General features: G+C 52.7%; 1 protein-coding gene across 9 annotated transcripts in view; it reads right to left on the bottom strand.

Moving 5' to 3' along the window:
• TOM1L2 (target of myb1 like 2 membrane trafficking protein) overlaps positions 1-18,486 on the bottom strand; it is a 71,574-nt gene that overhangs the window by 30,287 nt on the left and 22,801 nt on the right. For 7 of the 9 annotated variants that reach the window (XM_027519280.1, XM_027519278.1, XM_027519279.1 and 4 more), the window contains exon 2: positions 1,933-2,017. In XM_027519280.1, coding sequence (XP_027375081.1) covers positions 1,933-2,017 — 85 coding nt within the window. Of the gene's footprint in view, positions 1-1,833; positions 2,018-16,354; positions 16,380-18,486 lie in introns of those variants that run through there. The other 2 variants (XM_027519277.1, XM_027519274.1) reach the window with 2 other exon arrangements.

Below are 18,486 nucleotides of genomic sequence, written 5' to 3'. Positions count from 1 at the left end.
AATGGGTAGAGCCACCCAGGGCTGCACTCACTTGCGGCTCAGGGAGCACAGCACACAAGCTCCCAATGGGGGATGAATGGAGGGAAATCAGAGATGCTGTAGCTCCCAACTTAGAGGGAAGGTGCTGCCTGAGAGGGAGCACAAAGGCAAGTATTATTTACCCTTCTCCCAGGGAGAAGCCTGGAGATAGGATCCAAGTCCTGTCGGGGGCCCCACACAGCTCCCTGCAGCAGCAGATCAGCCATGAGCCAGGAGCAGGAGAGCGGGGACCCAGAGGCTGAGAGCAGGAAGGGGATACCGTACCCGCCAGCTTCTGGGGGACAGATCGGGGCCACAGGAGCTGGCCTCCCCAGAGTCTCCACAGACCCCACGCTCCCCTAGTCATCCTGAAGACATCTGGTCCTTCGGCACCAGGACTGCTGCTTCTGAGCTGTTTCCTCCCTGTGTCCCAGGAGGATGAGGCTGCACCCCCTTCATACCCTGGATGCCCCCACTCCCTTCCTGCCACCCCTCCTAGCTGTTCCCTTGCTCCACTGCAGTTATTGGGCTCCTCCAGCGTAGAGGCTGGGCACAAGGACTCTGTGAGCTGGGGAAGGTCCGAGATGGTCATAAAAATGACCATGATCCTCACCAGAACCACCATGAGACTCTTCTGGGAGCATTCATCAAACCCAGGTGCCTGCACCTGACTAGTAGTCCAGGGATGCCTGGGAAACAGGATCTAAGACATCCGGGTTAGGGGTTATTATTCTGCCAGGCACTGCTGCTTAGTGACCAAGGGGCCAGGGCACCAGGGGTGGCTACACAATGCCCCAGGCTGGAGGTTACCTTAGGCTGGGCATCAGGGCAAGCCCAGCAAGGGGCCTGTGGAAGAGCACATCAAACCTGTGCCCACCAGGACCCCAACCTGCCAGGTGAGCTCTGAATAAATGAAGGAAGCATACCCAGAGTTTCCGGGCTGGAGCCCGTCAGCAGGGCTTTCGTCCTGCATCTGCCCTTCCGAACTGTGCTAACCTTGGGCGAGGGCCAACCAGGGCAAGCTTCAGCTTCCTCAACACTCAAAGGGGCTGGCCCCGTTGCACAGGCTGGCAGAACCAGGGCCGGATACAGGGTGGGGGCCCAGGGCAGGGGCAGCCCCTCGCCCCCATTGCCTCCCAGCCTCCTCGGTGACTGTGCACAAGTGGTCACTGCCCTCTCCTCCCCAGCTCAGCTCTGCACAGTTGAGTCACCAGCTGACCAGGGTGTCTTGTTCACGGCCTGCCTCCCTTCTCTGGAATGTCAGCGCCGAGCGAGGGAGTCTGTTTGTCCCCTGGGGCTGAGTATGAGGTGGTCACTCAGAAAATATTTGTTTAGTGAAATCAGAAAGCTGGTCCCCAGCCTCCACATGGCAAGGCCAGTAACGACAGAGCTCAGGGCAAGGCCGGAGCTGCCCAGGTCTGGAGGTGGTTGATGAGGGTGCTACTACCATAAATTCCATTTTTATGGTGCAGATAGAGAGTCAAAGACCAACGAATTTGGAAGAAGTGCATGCAGAATGCAGCTGTGATGCAGAAGAGGATGTAAACACAGCAGCAGAACAGACCAGGCGTTACAGGGGTGGGGGCGCCTGGGCCTCGCAGGTCTTCCCTGCTCCACCGCCCACTAAACACCCTGAGGGCTCTCTTCTTCACGGGGCTCCATCCAGTCCAGCAAAGCAGGGCAGAGACAGCCTAGGGCTGCAGAGAGGGAGGGAGGATCGGCTGCAGGGGACTCAGTAACCAGGCAACTTCATTTTCACTTGTGATTAAAAGCAGGTTATTAAAGAGGGGGTCACTGCTCTGACTCCAGCAGCACCTTTGGGGGCGCCGGCGGGAGGGCGGAGCATCCGAGCATTGCCAGGTGGGACTCCATGGTCGACAGGCCACCTGCCCAGAGGGCAGAGGGGACACGCACCCTTCCTCCGTCTCATTGATGATGTCGCAGATCTCCATGTTCAATGTCCAGTCCTCGCTCTGCAGGGAGCCATCTGTTGCCTTTTCTGCAAATTCAGAAAGAAAGCTGCTTTACATTTCTCCTGGAATAAGGGGCCTGGCAGAAAAGAGTGGGGACCGGATGCACCCCACTGCCCCCTCAAGCAGATGGGCTGAGCCAATAGCAGCTCTAGGGCTGTTTCCGAGAGAACACCTGGGACAGGGGGTCAAGGGGTGACCCCCAATACTGTCCTTCAGTCACTAAACTCCCAGGCGCTGGAATTCTTAGAAGAAAATGCAGGGGGAGGGCTTCATGATGTCAGTGTGTGGGTGCTAAGGCACTTCGGTAATCTCCAACTCTCTGCGATCCCATGGACTATAGCCTGCCAGGCTCCCCTGTCCGTGGGATTCTCCAGGCAAGAATACTGGAGTGGGTTGCCATGCCCTCTTCCAGGGGATCTTCTTGACCCAGGGATCAAACCCTCATCTCTTACATCACCTGAATTGGCAGGTGGGTTCTACACCACCTGGGAAGCCCACATAATATTGTATGTGGCAATAATTTCATTCGTGGATATGACACCAAAAGCACAGGCAACAGAAGAAAAAACAGATAAACTGGACTGCATAAAAATGTAAACATTTCTGGCCATTAAAGGACACAATCAACAGAGTAAAAACAGAGTAACATATGTTCAGAATGTTAGAAAATATGTGCAAAGCTGATAAGGAGCTAATATTTTTTAGGATAAACAAAGAACTCTTACAACTCAAACACAACAAAAACCCCAATTTAAAAATGGGCAAAGGCATCCAGTCCCATCACTTCATGACAAATAGAAGGGGGAAAAGTGGAAGCAGTGACAGACTTTATTTTCTTAGGCTCCAAAATCACTGGGAATGGTGACTGCAGCCATGAAATTAAAAGACGCTTGCTCCTTGCAAGGAAAGCTATGACAAACCTAGACAATGTCTTAAAAAGCAGAGACACCACTTTGCTGACAAAGATCTGTATAGTAAAAGCTATGGTTTTCCTGCTAGTCATGTATGAATGTGAGAGTTGGACCACAAAGAAGGCTGACGGCTGAAGAAGTGATGCTTTTGAACTGTGGTGTTGGAGAAGACTCTTGAGAGTTCCTTGGACAGCAAGGAGATCAAACCAGTCTATCCTAAAGGAAATCAGTCCTGAATATTCATTGGAAGGACTGATGCTGAAGCTCCAGTACTTTGGCCACCTGATGCCAAGAGCCGACTCATTGGAAAAGACTCTGATGCTGGGAAAGATTGAAGGCAAAAGGAGAAGAGGGCAGCAGACAATGAGATGGTTGGATGGCATCACCGACTCAATGGACATTAATTTGAGCACACTCTGGGAGATAGTGAAGGACAGAGAAGCCTGGTGGGCTGCAGTTCATGGGGTTGCCAAGAATCGGACACAACTTAGTGACTAAACAACAATGACAACAACAAAAGGACCCAAACAGACATTTCTCAAAAATAAAATAAAAACCTATACACAGGGACTTCCCTGGTGTTCCAGAAGTTAAGAATCTGCCTTGCAATTTAAGGGATGCAGGTTGAATTCCTGGTCCGGGAACTAAGATCCCACATGCCTCCGAGCAACTAAGCCCACACGCCACAACAAAAGATTCCGAATGTCACGACTAAGCCCTGCCACGCCAAGTTAATTAATTAATTTTTAAAAAAGATATACAAATGGCCAACATGTCCCTGAAAAAAAAAATGCTATGTATCACTAATCATTAGGGAAATACAAATTGAACCCACAATGATATATCACTTCACTCTCTCTAGGATGACTGTTATCAAAAAAAAAAAAGGAACAAAAGCAATGCTGGTGAGGATGTGGAGAGACTGGAACCCTTGTGCACTGCTGGTGTGGATGGAAAATGACAAGCTGTCCCTGTGGGAACCTTGGCAGGTTCTCAGAAAACTGAAAACAGAACTACCGTATGATCCAGCAACTCCACTTCAGGTCCACACCCAGTAGAGCTGACAGCAGCACCTCAAAGAGATATTTCCACACTTGTATTCACAACAGCATTATTCCTAACAGCCAGGGAGCAACCCAGGTGTCCAGACACAGATGACAGATAAACAGAATGTGCAGATTCACACAGAGGAATATTACTTAGCCTTAAAAAGGAAGGAATTCTGACACCTGCTCCAAGATGAGTGGACCTCCAGGGAATTATGCTCAGTGAAATAAGCCAGACACAAAAAGACAAATACTGCATGATTCCCCTTATGGGAGGTTCCTAAAGCAATCAAATTCATACATAGAAAGTAGAATGGTGGGTGCCAGGGGATAGGGGAGGGAGTAGGGAGTTACTACTGAACTGGGGACAGAGTTGATGATAAAGGTCCAGAGAGTGGGTGCACGACCACATGAATGTGTTTAATACTTAAGGGTGGTTAGAATGGCACATTTTGTTATACCTATTTTAACATGTTTTTTTAAAATCCTAGGGCAAGCAGTATTCTCTCCCATATTTAGAGGAAGCAAGGCTCAGAGAGGTTGAGACGCTAGCCAGGATCACACAGCTGAACAGGCACTGACATCTGGTCTTGGGTCTGTCTGTCTAATGCCTGGGCACTTGCTGATGTGGCCCCAGCTGTCAGCACCATGAGTTTGGACCCAACGCTGCCCTGTCCAAACTGTTTAGTTCTCCAGAGAGACAGTCAAGACAGTCACCAGCCTCTTTAACTAACAAAAACTTCATACAATATGCACGTCCACTGACAGTGTGAACCCCACGACCTCTGTGCACACTGGAAGTGGCTGGTTCCACTGGACACAGCTGCGGGGAAGGCACGCTTGTCCTGCACATGCAGCCCAGAGCTCATGCTCCATTGACAGCAGTCACCACACTCCAGGAACCCGGCCGCAGCTCCAGACATCAGTGCCCTGGCCCGTGGTGTGTGTGGATGATCCTCACTGCTTCAGTCTTTACCAAAAAGCAAGTATCCTCAACCTCTTCACACTCTTTACTCGTCATCCTTGACACCCAAAGATTCCCCACCCCACAAAAGGAGCAAGCCCACCCCAGGGGCGAGAGTGGCTGGATGAGGCCCTGTGTGCGGGGCGCTGGGTGGGGGCCAGGGGCCCTTCACTAGGGCCCATGGTGTCACCTGGCTGCAGCAGAGGCAGCATTTGATGAATCCCCCTCCTCTAGGGGGGCTTTCCCCGGTGGCTCAGCAGTAAAGAATTTGCCTGCAATGCAGGAGAAACAGGAGACGTGGGTTCCAACCCTGGGTCGGGAAGATCGCCTCGAGGAAGGAAATGGCAACCCACCCCAGTATTCTTGCCTGGGAAATCCCACGGACAGAGGAGGCTGGTGGGCTACAGTTTGTGAGGTCACAGAGAGTCAGACACGACTGAGCACGCACACAGGCACCTCACTGGGGGAGAAAAGCGTGGGGAGGGAGGAAGGGAGGAGGAGCCAGGGGCCTGTGAAGAGAGGCAAAGGTCAGGACGGAGGAGAGGCCACGCCACCCAGCCGCAAGCAGCACTGCTGGGCCCTCAGGGGACATCGTCATGGGGGTGGGGCTGGGGCAGGCACCCAGGCAGAAGGGCCAAAGCAACATCCAGTCCGGAGCCGGAAAGACTGGACGCAGAGGCTGTGTGAGGCGAGGGCAGCGCGAGGCAATGTTTGGAGAGTCCATGCCGAGACCCTTGCCCCCTGCTCACTCTGCCTCTCGGATCTCTCAAGGGCCTACCCCTAGAGGAGGGGACCCCCCGACCTGGGGTCACACACAGCAGGGCCTCTGCAGCCTCCTAGTAAAGCAGCTCACCTGCTACCCTTCGGAGCCAGTGAGGGGACAGACCAGCTGGCCAAAGGGCCACCGTCCGCCTGTGGTCTGTCCCATCTCAGCATGTGTCACACACAGACTCAGGAAGAGAGAACAAGGGACACCAGCAGGGACAGGGGACACTGTCTTGGAGGCCTGACAGAAGAAACTTCCATCAGTGAACCTCCCCACCCCTCCTCCCCACCACCGGGAAGGGGGTCAGAGGCGTGAGAACCTCTCCTCGGGGTCAGCACCCTCTATTCAATCACTGGGCTCTGAGTTTCCAGCAAAAGATAGAGGCTCCTTTTGATTATAAAGAATCGACCTCAGAAGAATGCCTCTTTATTTTCATTTTGCTGGAAATGCCACAGACATACAACTGTGGGTATTTGGCTCGGCTGAGACAGAAGAAGCAGGGAAGGCTGACAAAGGAGCTCAAAGCGCTTCTCGGTTTCCTTTCCTCATAAAAGAACTCCCGCCATGGGACCAAGCTGGATCTGATTGCCCTCCAACTGTGGCCACACCCATTGGCTCCCTCCCCAGGCCAGAGGACGCCAAGTTCAGGCTCATTTCTGTTACCACATAAATTGTCAAAACCGAAGATAAATAAATCCTGGTGCAACGGCAAAAACACAATGCTCCAGAGGTCAGGGAGCAAGTCATTCCCGCCAGCCAGCCCCCAGGATGGAGACAGATCAAAGCGCCAGTGACCCGGGCAGCAAAGGGCTGACCTTCCAGAGGTCTCCAGTGATATGCTAACGGCCAGGGGCAAGGCAGAGCTGGACAGGGCTGTGCAGGGCTGGGTGGAGCAGGGGCAGACACAGCGCCCATTAAACCTTCAGAGCCTGTCATCCTGATGCTGTTGCCATGGCATTTTCTCCATTCAGAAAAGGCTGCCCCCTGCCTGGTGTGGGCTGGGGGCCAGGGTGCCTTGAATGTCAATCCTGGGACTTCCCTGGCAATGCAGTGGCTAAGGCTCTGAGCTTCCATCCTGGTTGGGGTGTCCAGACTCTGATGGCAAGGTTCTTTTCCAGTAGCAGCCCACCCCCCGCCCCACAATGTCCCTCCCACATGCTCTGAAGTTCAGGGCCGTGATGCTGGGAGGACAGTCCAGTCCAGGGGCTTGGTTTCTTGGCTGCTGATTTCTACACTTTGATGTGAAATACAGCAACATCAGAAGCAGCCAGCACCAGAAGGCTAAAGAGGGCTGGGTTAGCATTTTTGCATTCAGCAGCAGCCTCTTGGTGAGCCTGGAGGAGAAACAGCCGAATCTTCCACCTCCTCCATAATCAAGAGTGAGAAGGAGCCCAGAGTGGCTGGGCTGCTTCCTGTCGGAGGTGGAGAGGAGAAAAGGAGTCTGCACAGGCAGGACTCATCTGACAACATGCCCCATCAACTTGAGATCAGCCTTCTAGGCTCTGGATGGGTTCAGGCCAGTGAGGCAGGTGAGGAGGACCAGCCAGGTGGAAAGAACTCAGTCCCAACACCGCACTCAGAGCCATGGACGCCTCTGCTCTGGGTCCTTGACCTGGTGGATGTTAATTGCAGCTGCTCCCCTTTCACTAGAGACTCCCTCCGTTTCATGGGGTGTCCCCCTGTTTCATGGGGTGTCCCCCCGTTTCATGGGGTATCCTTCTGTTTCATGGGGTATCCCCTGTTTCAGGGGTGTTCCCCGGTTCCGGGGTGTCCCTCTGTTTCATGGGGTGTCCCCCCATTTCAGGGGTGTCCCTGTTTCGGGGGGTGTCCCCCCGTTTCAGGGGGTGTCCCTCTGTTTCATGGGTGTTCCCCCATTTCATGGAGTGTCCGTTTCAGGGGTGTCCCCCCATTTCATGAGGTGTTTCTCTGTTTCAGGGGTGCCCCCCCGTTTCATGGGGTGTCCTTTTCTACAACAGGTGGTCCCACTCCTCCCTCACCCTCTTAAAAGGCAGAGGAGGGGCCGGAAGAAGGTGCACAAAGTATAACCTGACCAGCCCAGAGACTCCAGAGGCAGCTTCCTCTGTAACTTGGAGGCAAAATAAAACACGGTGGTCCTCAGGCCATGTATACGTTGGCAGCCTGGGGACCCAATCCCTAGGAGCCCTGGTGCCATGGAGCTGGGAGGAAGTGAGAGAGACCTCCCTGGCACTGGCACATACACACTCCCTGGCAGTGGTACACACACTGCCAGACCACAGCAGGCCCCTGCAAGCAGGGCACACAGGACCAGACAAGCCAGGAAGGACCAGACAGGGCTAATGTGAAGTCCTCAGGGACTGCGGCAGCCCCTGTACCCACCCCGCAGCTGGAGAGGGCAAGGGCAGGGGCCTGATGGAGATCGTGCTCTGGACCTTGGCTGCAGGTGAGGCAGCCCTGCCTGGTCCCACCCTGAACCTTCCCATCAGAGCCTGGGGGCAGAAAGCAGGTGCAGACGCGCTCCCAGGGGTGGAGGTCCCTGGACAGGGCCATCCAGCTGATGACTGCCGAGGGTCGTGCACTGGCAGGCAGCGGGAGGCAGGCAGACGGAGTCCCTGCCCCACCACCCGCAGACTGGGCTCAGTCCTGCTGTGCCACGTCACCCCTGGGCCCTGGACCCAGCTTCCTCTGCTTCTTCCTCTGAGCCCTGTTTCTGTCAAAGGAGGTAGCGGGTCTGGTGATCTCTGACCCCCTCAGTCCCCGACTCTGCTCTGACAGCATACTGGCCTATGGACACTTTTTCTTCTTTTCTTGGTGATTTTTTTTTTTTTTTTTTTTTTTACTGTGGTAAAATATACGTGGGCTTCTCTTATAACTCAGTTAGTAAAGAATCCGCCTGCAACACAGGAGACCCTGCTTTGATTCCTGGGTCAGGAAGACCCGCTGGAGAAGGGAAAGGCTACCCACTCCAGTCTTCTGGCCTGGAGAAGTCCATGGACTGTATAGTCCATGGGGTCGCAACGAGTCAGACAGAACTGAGCGACTTTCACTTTCACAATATATGTAACATAAAATGTAGCACCATAACTGCCTCTCGGTGCACAGCTCAGGGCCATTAAGTGCAAGTACATGTAACCGTCCCCACCACCACCTCCAGAAATGATGCATCTTCCCAAACCAAAGCTCAGTCCCCTGAAACCCTCACTCCTCACCCCTCCCCCAGCTGTTGACACCCACCCTTCTCTTGTCTCTGAACTTGATCCTCTAGGAACCTCACAGAAGTGGGTATTAATCCTTTAGCAGATACATGCTTTCCAAGTATCTTCTCCCACTCTGCACTGCTAAATCCAGGGTCATGAAGCTTTCTGTTTTCTCCTAAAACATTTATAGTTTTATTAATAGCTCATATTTAGCTATTAATTGATTCATCGTTGAGTTTTCTAGATGGTATAAGGTGAGGTTCCAACTCCACTCTTGTGCGTGTGGACACCCAGTTTTCCCAGCTCCATCTGTTGGAAAGACTCTTTCTCCCACTGGCTGGTCTTGGCACGTGTGTCAGACATCAGCTGAGCATCCATGGGAAGATTTGCCTCGGGTCTCCCTGTTTCATCCCCTGGTCTCCATCTCTCCCTGTGCCAGGGCCACGCTGCTCTAATGATGGTGAGTTCTGAAATCCGGAAGTGTCAGTCCTTCTATGCTATCCCTCTTTCTTTTAGTATGTTTATTTTTATTTATTTTTGAAAGAAACATTTATTTGGCTGTACGTGGATCTTCAGGTACATGGATCTTTCTGGTCAGGATCTAGTCTCCTGACCAGAAATGGAACCCAGGCCCCCAGCACTGGGACTCAGGAGTCTTAGCCACCGGACCACCAGAGAAGTCCCAGCTTTGTCCTTTGTCAAGGTTGCTTTGGCTATTTGGAGTCCCTAGAGATGCCATATGAATTTTAGGATGGAGTTTTCTATTTCTGCAAAAAAAAAAAAATGCTGATGGGATTTTGAGTGAGATTGCATTGAATCTGCAGATCACTTTGGGTTAGTATTGTCAGCTTCAAAACATGAAGTCTTCAGTCCATGAATATGGGATGTCTTTCCATTCATCTTCTCTCATTTCTTTTGGGCTTCCCAGGTGGCTTAGTCAGCCTGCCAATGCAGGAGATGCGAGAAATGCAGGTTCAATCCCTGGGTCGGGAAGATCCCCTGGAGGAGGACATGGCAACCCACCCCAGTATTCTTGCCTGGAAAATTCTGTGGACAGAGGAGGCTGGTGGGTTACAGTCCGTGAAGCCAGGAAGAGTCCGATATGATTGAGTGACTGAGCAACAACAAAAACATTTCTCTCAGCAATGTTTTGCAGTTTTCAGTGTACAAGTCTTTCACCTCCTGGCTAATTCCTAGGGATTTTATTCTTTTGGATGCTATCATAAATAAAATTGCTTTCTTAATTTCCTTTTTGGATTGTTCGCTGTGTAGAGAAACAGCTGAGTGTTGACTCATATCCTACAGCTTTGCTGAATCTATTTATTTATTCTAACAGTTTTTTTTTTTCTTTTTTCATGAAACCTTTAGGGTTTCCTACATACAAGGTCACATCATCTGTGAATAGAGATGGTTTTACTTCTTTTGTTCCCACTTGGATGCCCTTCCTTTCTTTTCTCCTATAACTACTCTGGTTAAGACTCCCAAGACTATGTTGAACAGAAGTAGTGAAGTCAGCGTCCCGGGCCTGACGTATGGCTTTACCAAACCTGACCATGGCCATGAGAAGAAACACAGGGATAAGAAGACCTAGTGGAGCTGAGTTCTCACCTCAGGGAAAGGTAGATCATCTGCCCGAGTGTGAGCGCGGGAACCCCAGCAGGGGCTTGAGGACTCTGCCTGCTAAGGGGTCTCATATCTGCGTCCAGCTCTGAGGAGGTCACTGGGACTTCTCTGGCCTGGAAAGCCGTGCCCCACAAGCCTGCCCAAGGACAGCGCCACTCCACGGCCTCCCCGTGCCTCCTGCCGTAGGATCTCAAGGGGCGCTTCTGACAGGCACCCGTACTTGATGGTATGGTCTATGGTCCACATGAGAGCTGAGTTCTCAAGGCCTCCCGATGCTGTTTTGGGAGCTTCTTCCCATCTTACAGCCACTGGGGGGACCCTGGCTCTCCATCTGAACTTGTGGGTGAGCAAAGGGCCTGTGCTACTGAGCAGTGGTGACCGCACATCCTCTGGGGCCCTAGGCAGCCTGGGGAGATCGGAGTCAGGCTCCAGCTCTCCCCAGCATCTCCCTCTGGGCTCAGAAGCCAGAGAATTGGGCGTCGTAGTGGAGTCTGAGCAGGGAGTTGAAACCCAGGCTTCCCAGGCTTTGGAGGGTTCAAACTTCAGCCAATTACTGTGTGACCCCAGGAATGTGACCTCTTCAAGGTTTTCTGTTGTCTGTAAGATGTGATAATCACAGCAGTCTTCTCACAGGGCTGCTGGGAGGTGAACTCAACACGAAACAGGAAGCCCTGCGGAGCCCCCGACACAGCCACACAGAGGCTGGAACCCCCACCCCCACCCCCGCCTCCCCAGGGTGTCCCTCGCTTTCCTGTGTCACCACTGCCACCTACAGGTAAACAGCAGTCCACGAGCCACCCTGGTCACTCGATGCCCTGGGAACCTGCAAACACCCAGCTGTCTGATTCAGGGCTTCTGCACCACAAGGGTCTCCCTCAGAGGGAAGCCCCACAAGGGCCTGGCCCACGTGCAGGGCAGAGGCACTGCTTCCTTAGGGATCCAAACGCTGAAGCTCCCAGATCTCAGAGCCCAGCTGTTAGTTTCCCCACGAGTCACTCACAGTGGACGTCATGTTTCCCAACTCTGGACGTGGATCCTGGGGCAGGGAGCCCAGAGCACTGCCTGCGCCCCACCGGCCACACCGCTGACCCCAAATTGCCCAGCCACTGAAGTCACTCCTCTCACACGGGGTCCAGGGAGCACACTGTGGCCTCTTCACAGACACAGTCTTATGTGCCACCCAGCTCCAAGGCAGCCCTTGTCAGAGGGGAGAAGAGAAGCCGAGGGGTGAACAGCCCAACTGCACACGGCCGGCAGGGAGAAACAACCAAGGTCATCCTGGCGCACGAGACCTTGGACTCTGACACCCCAGGCAAGGCTGGGCCTTGAGTACACCTGGGCCCCCAGCCCCTGGACACAGCCATGCCACCACCACCCCAATCTCTCAGATGAGAAGGGCTGGCTGAGAAGCATGCAGAGAAAAGGGTGAGGGGTCAAGTGCAGTCAGCTGCTCCCCTTGTTGTTTTTTTTTTTAATAAACTGTCAATACTGGAATAATTTCAGACTTACTGAGAAGCTGCCAAGATAGTACAAGGATCCCCAAGGGCTTGTCTCCCAGTTTCTGCTCATGTTAACATCCTTCAGGGCCACCGTTCATGTGTCAAAAGTGAGACGCTAACAGCAGCTCAGGACTTCTAACTCCTATTCAGAGTTTTCCAGTTTTTCCATTAAGATACCCTCTTCTGTCTAGGATCCAGTTCAGACCAGCATGCTGCATTTAGGTTTCTCCTCACTTTAAACATCTACTTTCTTTAAAGACTGGCACATTCATAAAATCCTGAGCTCGCTCTCCCACCCGGACAGCTCAGTTCCGAAGGGCAGTGCCCTGCCAGCCGATCCCACACCCTGTCCTGGCCGAATGAGGACACCTCGTCCTCCCAGGCCCTGACAAAGGAGCCCTTCAGGCCAGCCCAGCAGCGGAGAACAGAGGCTGGTCATCCATGCGGGCATGGGCTGCTGGTCCAAGTTCTTTCTAACTGAAATTCCCCTGGAAGGCGGGGCGGTGGAGAGGAGGTAGTCCATAGCTTTAAATACATGTTCTCTAGAGACAGAGCCTGGAGAATCCCATGGAGAGAGCAGCCTGGCAGGCTACAGTCCATGGGGTCGCAGAGAGTGGTACATGACTGAGCAACTTTACTTTCTTTTCTAGAGGCAGAGCTACTGGGGTCTGGATGGGGAATTTCCCCAGGTCTTGTAAACAAAGGTGTAGAGAGGAGCTGGGGGAGACATGGGCCTAGGGCTGGGGGGCGGCAGGGAGCGCGGGAGGAGGCTGGGCTGGGGAGGGGGTCTCCGGCTATTACCCGCTAGGCCAGTTGACAGGAAAAGGTCTCTCAGGGGCTAGGGCTCAGATTAGGGCTGTGGGAAACAGAGTGGGCTTGCAGCCCAGGTGCACCCTGAGGGCAGGGGCCAGGGGAGAGCGCCGGGCATTGAGGGCTTCCAGTTCAACCCCAACCTGACTGCGAGGCGTCCTCCCACGGCACACTGACACCAACCAACACACACACACACACACACACACACACTCACATGGGAGAGGTCATCCAGACGGTCTCTCTTCTTAAATGCTTGAATTTTTCCAACATTAATAGTAGGTAAAACTTCAGTAGGAAAGGCACAGACTGCTCCTCCCTGTGACCCAGCCAGACAAGCCCTGAGGAAATGCTGAGGGGGAGGGGGGCTGACTCGGCAAAGGTGCCTAACTGAGGAAACCTCTGCTGTTTCCACAGACGAGAGGACGGCCCCTTGACGAGGTCCATCCACAAGGCGCAAACGTACATGCCTTTTAAAAATGATAAATGCCTCAGCCTCACCACCAAGTGAAATCAGTGCAGGAATGCTAAGTGAACATCGGAGCCAAAGTGCCCTGTGCAGACTGATCTCTGCCAGGCAGAAATGCGTGCTTGTGGGCGAGAACACACAGCCGGTCCTCTCTGTGCTGAACTGACCCTGCTTCCCTCCCTCTCTGGTCCCCACACAGCCCCGGGGCCACGTGGGGGCCCCTCTCGGAGCCCAGGGACTCCATGGCACAGATGTCCCCCAAGCAAAAAATCTAAACAGCCACAGTCCAGTCCAAGGTTCTGGTTTGTTCTGTGGAGCCATTCGCACCTGCAGGGACCATTTAGGAAAGGCGTCCAGCTCGGGAGGACTGCGGACAAAACCACACCACACTGGGCCAGGCGAGGCCGCACTGTGCCCCTGCCAGCCGGCCCTGGGTCTCCATGCCCAGTTCCCAACGCTCACGCCCCAGGCACAGCCACCCGAGGCCAGGCTGGGGGACAAAGACCACCCTCCATGCCATGCCCCAGTGCCGACTCCGTGTCCCCCAAGGCCTGGGTGGCCCCCTCTGAGCAGCAGGCTTTGGGGGACATGCTTTGATACAGACATTCAAGAGAGAATAGAGAAAGAAACCCAGAGGAGGCCATTTTTCAGGGCAGTGGTTCTCGGCTCTTTCTGGATGGAATGTTAAAGGAAGAGTAATTCCCTGTGAGCATCTGGGAAGATCCTTCCAGAAAAGTGTGCAGGTACTTAACTCAGCACACACTCTAGACGGGCTCCCCAAGAGCACCACCCGGGTTGGAAAGCACCCTGACAGAGAGCATCTCGAGCGCCTCGGCTGCCCCGTTCATAAGAACACCTGCAAAGCTAAGCAGAACATGAATGTCCAGGACAGCCACGTGGCCGCAGCGCTCCCAGGAGGGCCGCTCTGGGCAGGCAGGCAGACTCTCCACTGGGGGTCTCAGCCGCTGGACCAGGCGCAGCAGGTCTGTGGGACTGGGATGCTGACCTCACTGTGCTGTCGTCTCCCCGAGGGCTTCCTTAAGTGCCCCGGGAGCTGGGAGCTGCCCACACAGCCTTAGTCTGTTCTCCCAGGAAGAGCTGGTCCCAGGGTTCCAGGGAATGAGTGAGTCACCAATGACTGTGATGATGCCTCCCCCACACCCCTACATACTCGGAGACTCCAGGATTCCCAGAGACCTGCTCGTGCACTCCTGAGACAAGACTCGCGGTCCCGGCAGCCTGTGGCCCGCAGTCCATCAGGGCCACAAGGCCCAACCTTCACTGCCCTGTCCTCCTGGCCCTTTGCGGCCACTCCCTGCGACTGTGTGAGTGAGTCAGTCCAAGTTTCTTCTCACCGAGTGTTGGAACACACGTAAAGGCCTGCTTCCAAAAGGAACTTAGGGTCATTTTTATAATAATTTATACTCAAGGTAAATGGAATGAAGACTGGAAACCACTTGGAATAAAAGAGGAGATGAGTTATGACTACTCCTGACACCCTAGGTAAAAGGTACAGACAAGAAGCCTTGGTCCTCACTGTCTGACTGAGGGCAGAGCAAGCCACACTCCACCAGGAGGGTGGCCATCTCTTCCTGATGTTGAGGGACTTGGAGGTGAACGTACTGCCACCACTCCTGTACTACGGAATAATGAGCAGGGTCATATGAAATGTCTTGAAGACAGCATCACATAAAACGCAAAACGTTCTCCCTCCGCCTTCCTGGCACCTGTGCCCTCCCTGACTCGCCCCTACCATCTCCCCAGCCTCTCCAGGCCTCCTGGTGACAGCAAGGCTCCCCTCAGCCGGGCTCCTCCAAGTTCCCAGAACCACTGCGACCTTCCCCAGCTCACCTGCACTCACTCTAGATCCTGCCTCTTCAAAGATCTCCCTGACTCCGAGTCCAGAGGCCTCCCGCAGCACCGCCCCCCGCACTCCCACCGCTGCCCAGCACCCGCACCACGGAGGCAGGTCACATGGCCTCGTGATGCCTGTGGTCAGGCCGAACTGAGCCCCATTCTAACTCTTGTGGTTATTGGCTGTGTGACCTTCAGCAAGTAACTAAATTTCTCTGAGCCTCAGTGTCTACATCTACGGATTGGGAACAGTAACACCCACATCATACGAAGCTTCTGTGAGAACTAAGGCTGGCCCAGAGCAGCATGCAGCATGCAGAGCAGTGCTTGGTCTGTGCTCCAGTTACTCAGTGTGTCTGACTCTTCGTGACCCTGTGGACTGTAGCCCACCAGGGTCCTCTGTCCGTGGGATTCTCCAGGTAAGAATACTGGAGTGGGTTGCCATGCCTTCCTCCAGGGGATCTTCCCAACCCAGGGATAGAACCCAGGTCTCCTACATTGCAGGCATATTCTTTACCACTGCCCACCAGGGAAGCCCAATACTGTGGAGACCCCCAGCAAAGGTGGTCCCCGAGGGCGACTAGAGGAGTATCTCCAGGATGCCCTGCACCATGGAGCTCAGGAACAGGGCTGCCTGAAAGTCTGACCATGTGGAATCAGAGACCTGACACATGGTGGACTCATGCTGGGCCCAGGTCTGGAACATGGAGCTCCTGACCCCAGGCCACGCTTGATCCATGGAACACTATCAGAACTGCCCCCACCCCAGGGGCTCAAGGGCACTGACCTCCTGCTTCTCAAGGCAAAGACCCTTGTCCCTGTGAAAAGATCACTCTCATCACACAAGTCTCAATCCTCACGCAGATCACGCTATTACAACCTTGGGGCGACCACCTCGCCCAGAGGCCCCTCTGGGGGAACAGGTGTGCACTTAATTGTTACGAATGTGCATTGCTGACCAGAGCCTCGGTGAACTGCAGATACAATCTATCAGCTCTCGATGGCTAATTTGGTAGAACATGAATTCTGCGAGTTCTAATAACTCACAGGAGACTCCTGGAGCACTTACACGCTATATGTCTTCCACACTCATAAAACAACCGTAATTACCTTTCATGGGTGAGATGGTCTAGTAATTCTTAAGTGATTTAACCCGAGAAAGTCTACGGAAAAAACTAATTTCAAAGAATTTCTGTCTCAAAAGAAGACGAGACCAAGAACTGATGAGTCTGTTTTTTAACCTACCTGGCCTCATCCCCTGGGGACACATGCATTGCAGGGACTCAGTCCTGAACAGCCGTGCAAAATTGTGTCCAAAACAGTTCTGAATTTTCTGTTTTAGAAGCTCCCTTCAGAAGTCCTGTGACTGTGAGAGGAAGCCAGGACTCCCAGGGGCAGGCTGGGGCAGGGGGTGGGCGCTCTTTGGAACCAGACAGTCATGGATGCAAGTCTCACTTACAAACACTGGGGAAATAACCTAAACGGGAGAATCTGAAAAAGAATAGATACATGTATATGCATAACTGAATCACTTTGCTGTACACTTGAAAGTAACACAACATTGTTAATCAACTGTGTGTGCTTAGTCGCTTAGTCGTGTCTGATGCTTTGTGATCCCGTGGACTGTAGCTTGCCAGGCTCCTCTGTTCATGGAACCCTCCAGACATAAAAAGTGGGGAAAACAAACAGACAAACAGGAGGGACTATCCCTGATGGTCCAGTGGCTAAGACTCCACGCTTGCAATGCCGGGGGTCTGGGTTCAATCCCTGGCCAGGGAACTCGATCCACATGTTGCAACGAAGATCCTATGTGCCACAACTAAGACCTGGTGCAGTCAAATTAAAAGAAAACACTGGTGAAACCGACTGGTATCGTTTCCGGGGCTCAGAAGAGCTCCGGGACCATAGTCCTTTATGTCTTAGTGCAGAGAATTCAGCAAGAGCTGAATAGAGGTAGATAAGAAGGGATTTATTACGGGACTTCCCTGGTGGTCCAGTGGCTAAGACTCCATGCTCTCAGTGCAGGAGGCTGGAGTTCGATCCCTGGTCAGGGAACTAGATTCCACATGCTGCACCCAAGAAGTTGCAAGCCACAACTGAAGAACCTGCATGCCACAATGAAGACCTGTTGTAGCCAAATACATAAACAAAATTTTTTAAAGTACTCTATTAGAACAGGACGCTTGTGAGGTTTACTAGCAGACAGGTGAGAAAGGCCGCACCCTGAGAACTTAGTGAGCTACAATTTTCTAATCAAAGGCAGAGTGGGGAAAGGAGAAGAACCTCTTTGTTTTTCTTGAGTAGACATCACGTTTCCATCATCAGTTCCTCCCCCAGTTAGGACAAGGAAGCTTACTTGTTGGTCAGGCCAGGACTGTTATTAACATTTTGGAAAAGTATTTTCAGGTCTCAGTACAAAACGAGGGTCTTTCATTTTGAAAAGTCACCTTCCTGTAAATGATTTCTTTTGTGTGCACAGAGCCTGTTTTGGGGGTCATTAACTTGATGACACCATGGGGCAGGTGTCAGACATTTCTGGCCTGCCTTTATTTTCTACTACTGTTTTATTGGGGGGGGGGTGTTGTGCAAAGAACATGTCTTAGGGGCCAGAGAATATGTTTTGGGGGTTACTGACCCACTGAGCTCACCAGGCAGGATATGGGCCTCATGCCACCATTCTTTTGTTGTTGGGGGCATGTCTCCTGCTTCTGTTCTATTGTTTTGTTGCTAAGCAAACCTGCTTTCTTGAGTCATCATTAACTTACAAGGGTCTCCCATATTTTTCTATTTACAATCCCCTAGGAGGATTAACTACTTAATCACCTATTTTGTCCCTTCATTCTGTCCCTACCACTGGGATGTTTTTTAACCTCCTTCCTCAGTGTTCTCCTATATAAAATGGGGACAATATTAATGGATATGGAAATGATTTACTGTACATCAGATCATTTGGGGAGTTTGTTAAAAATACAGATATGTGAGTCCCGTCCCTGAAGATTCTGTTTCAGTGAGTCTGATGTGGGCCCGGAAATCTGTGGGGATTTAAATTATTTTTCATTTTTAATTACACAATATGTAAATACATTTCCCCCTTGTAAAATATTAAAACATTACCTTATCAGTTATGATTGCATTCAGCTGCAAGCAATTAAAAAAAAACTTAACAGTTGCTTAAGCAGATGGGGGTTACTTTTCTCATGGAGTAAGAACCCTGGAAGCAGGCAGTGCAGGCAGGAGCAGCCCCACCAGGCCCCCAGGCAGGATGGGATCTGTTTGTCTTCCTGCTCCACCAGTGCTGACTGGTGGCTTCCGTCCCTGAATCCATGAGGCAGCCAAAGCCCTAGCAGACAGAGTCCTTGAAACAGGCAGGACGAAGG

Source organism: Bos indicus x Bos taurus, chromosome 19 (genome assembly GCF_003369695.1).
Source record: "Bos indicus x Bos taurus breed Angus x Brahman F1 hybrid chromosome 19, Bos_hybrid_MaternalHap_v2.0, whole genome shotgun sequence".
Lineage (NCBI taxonomy): Eukaryota > Metazoa > Chordata > Mammalia > Artiodactyla > Bovidae > Bos > Bos indicus x Bos taurus.
The sequence above is the reverse complement of the archived record's forward strand: the minus strand, read 5'-3'. Positions and strand labels throughout refer to the sequence as shown.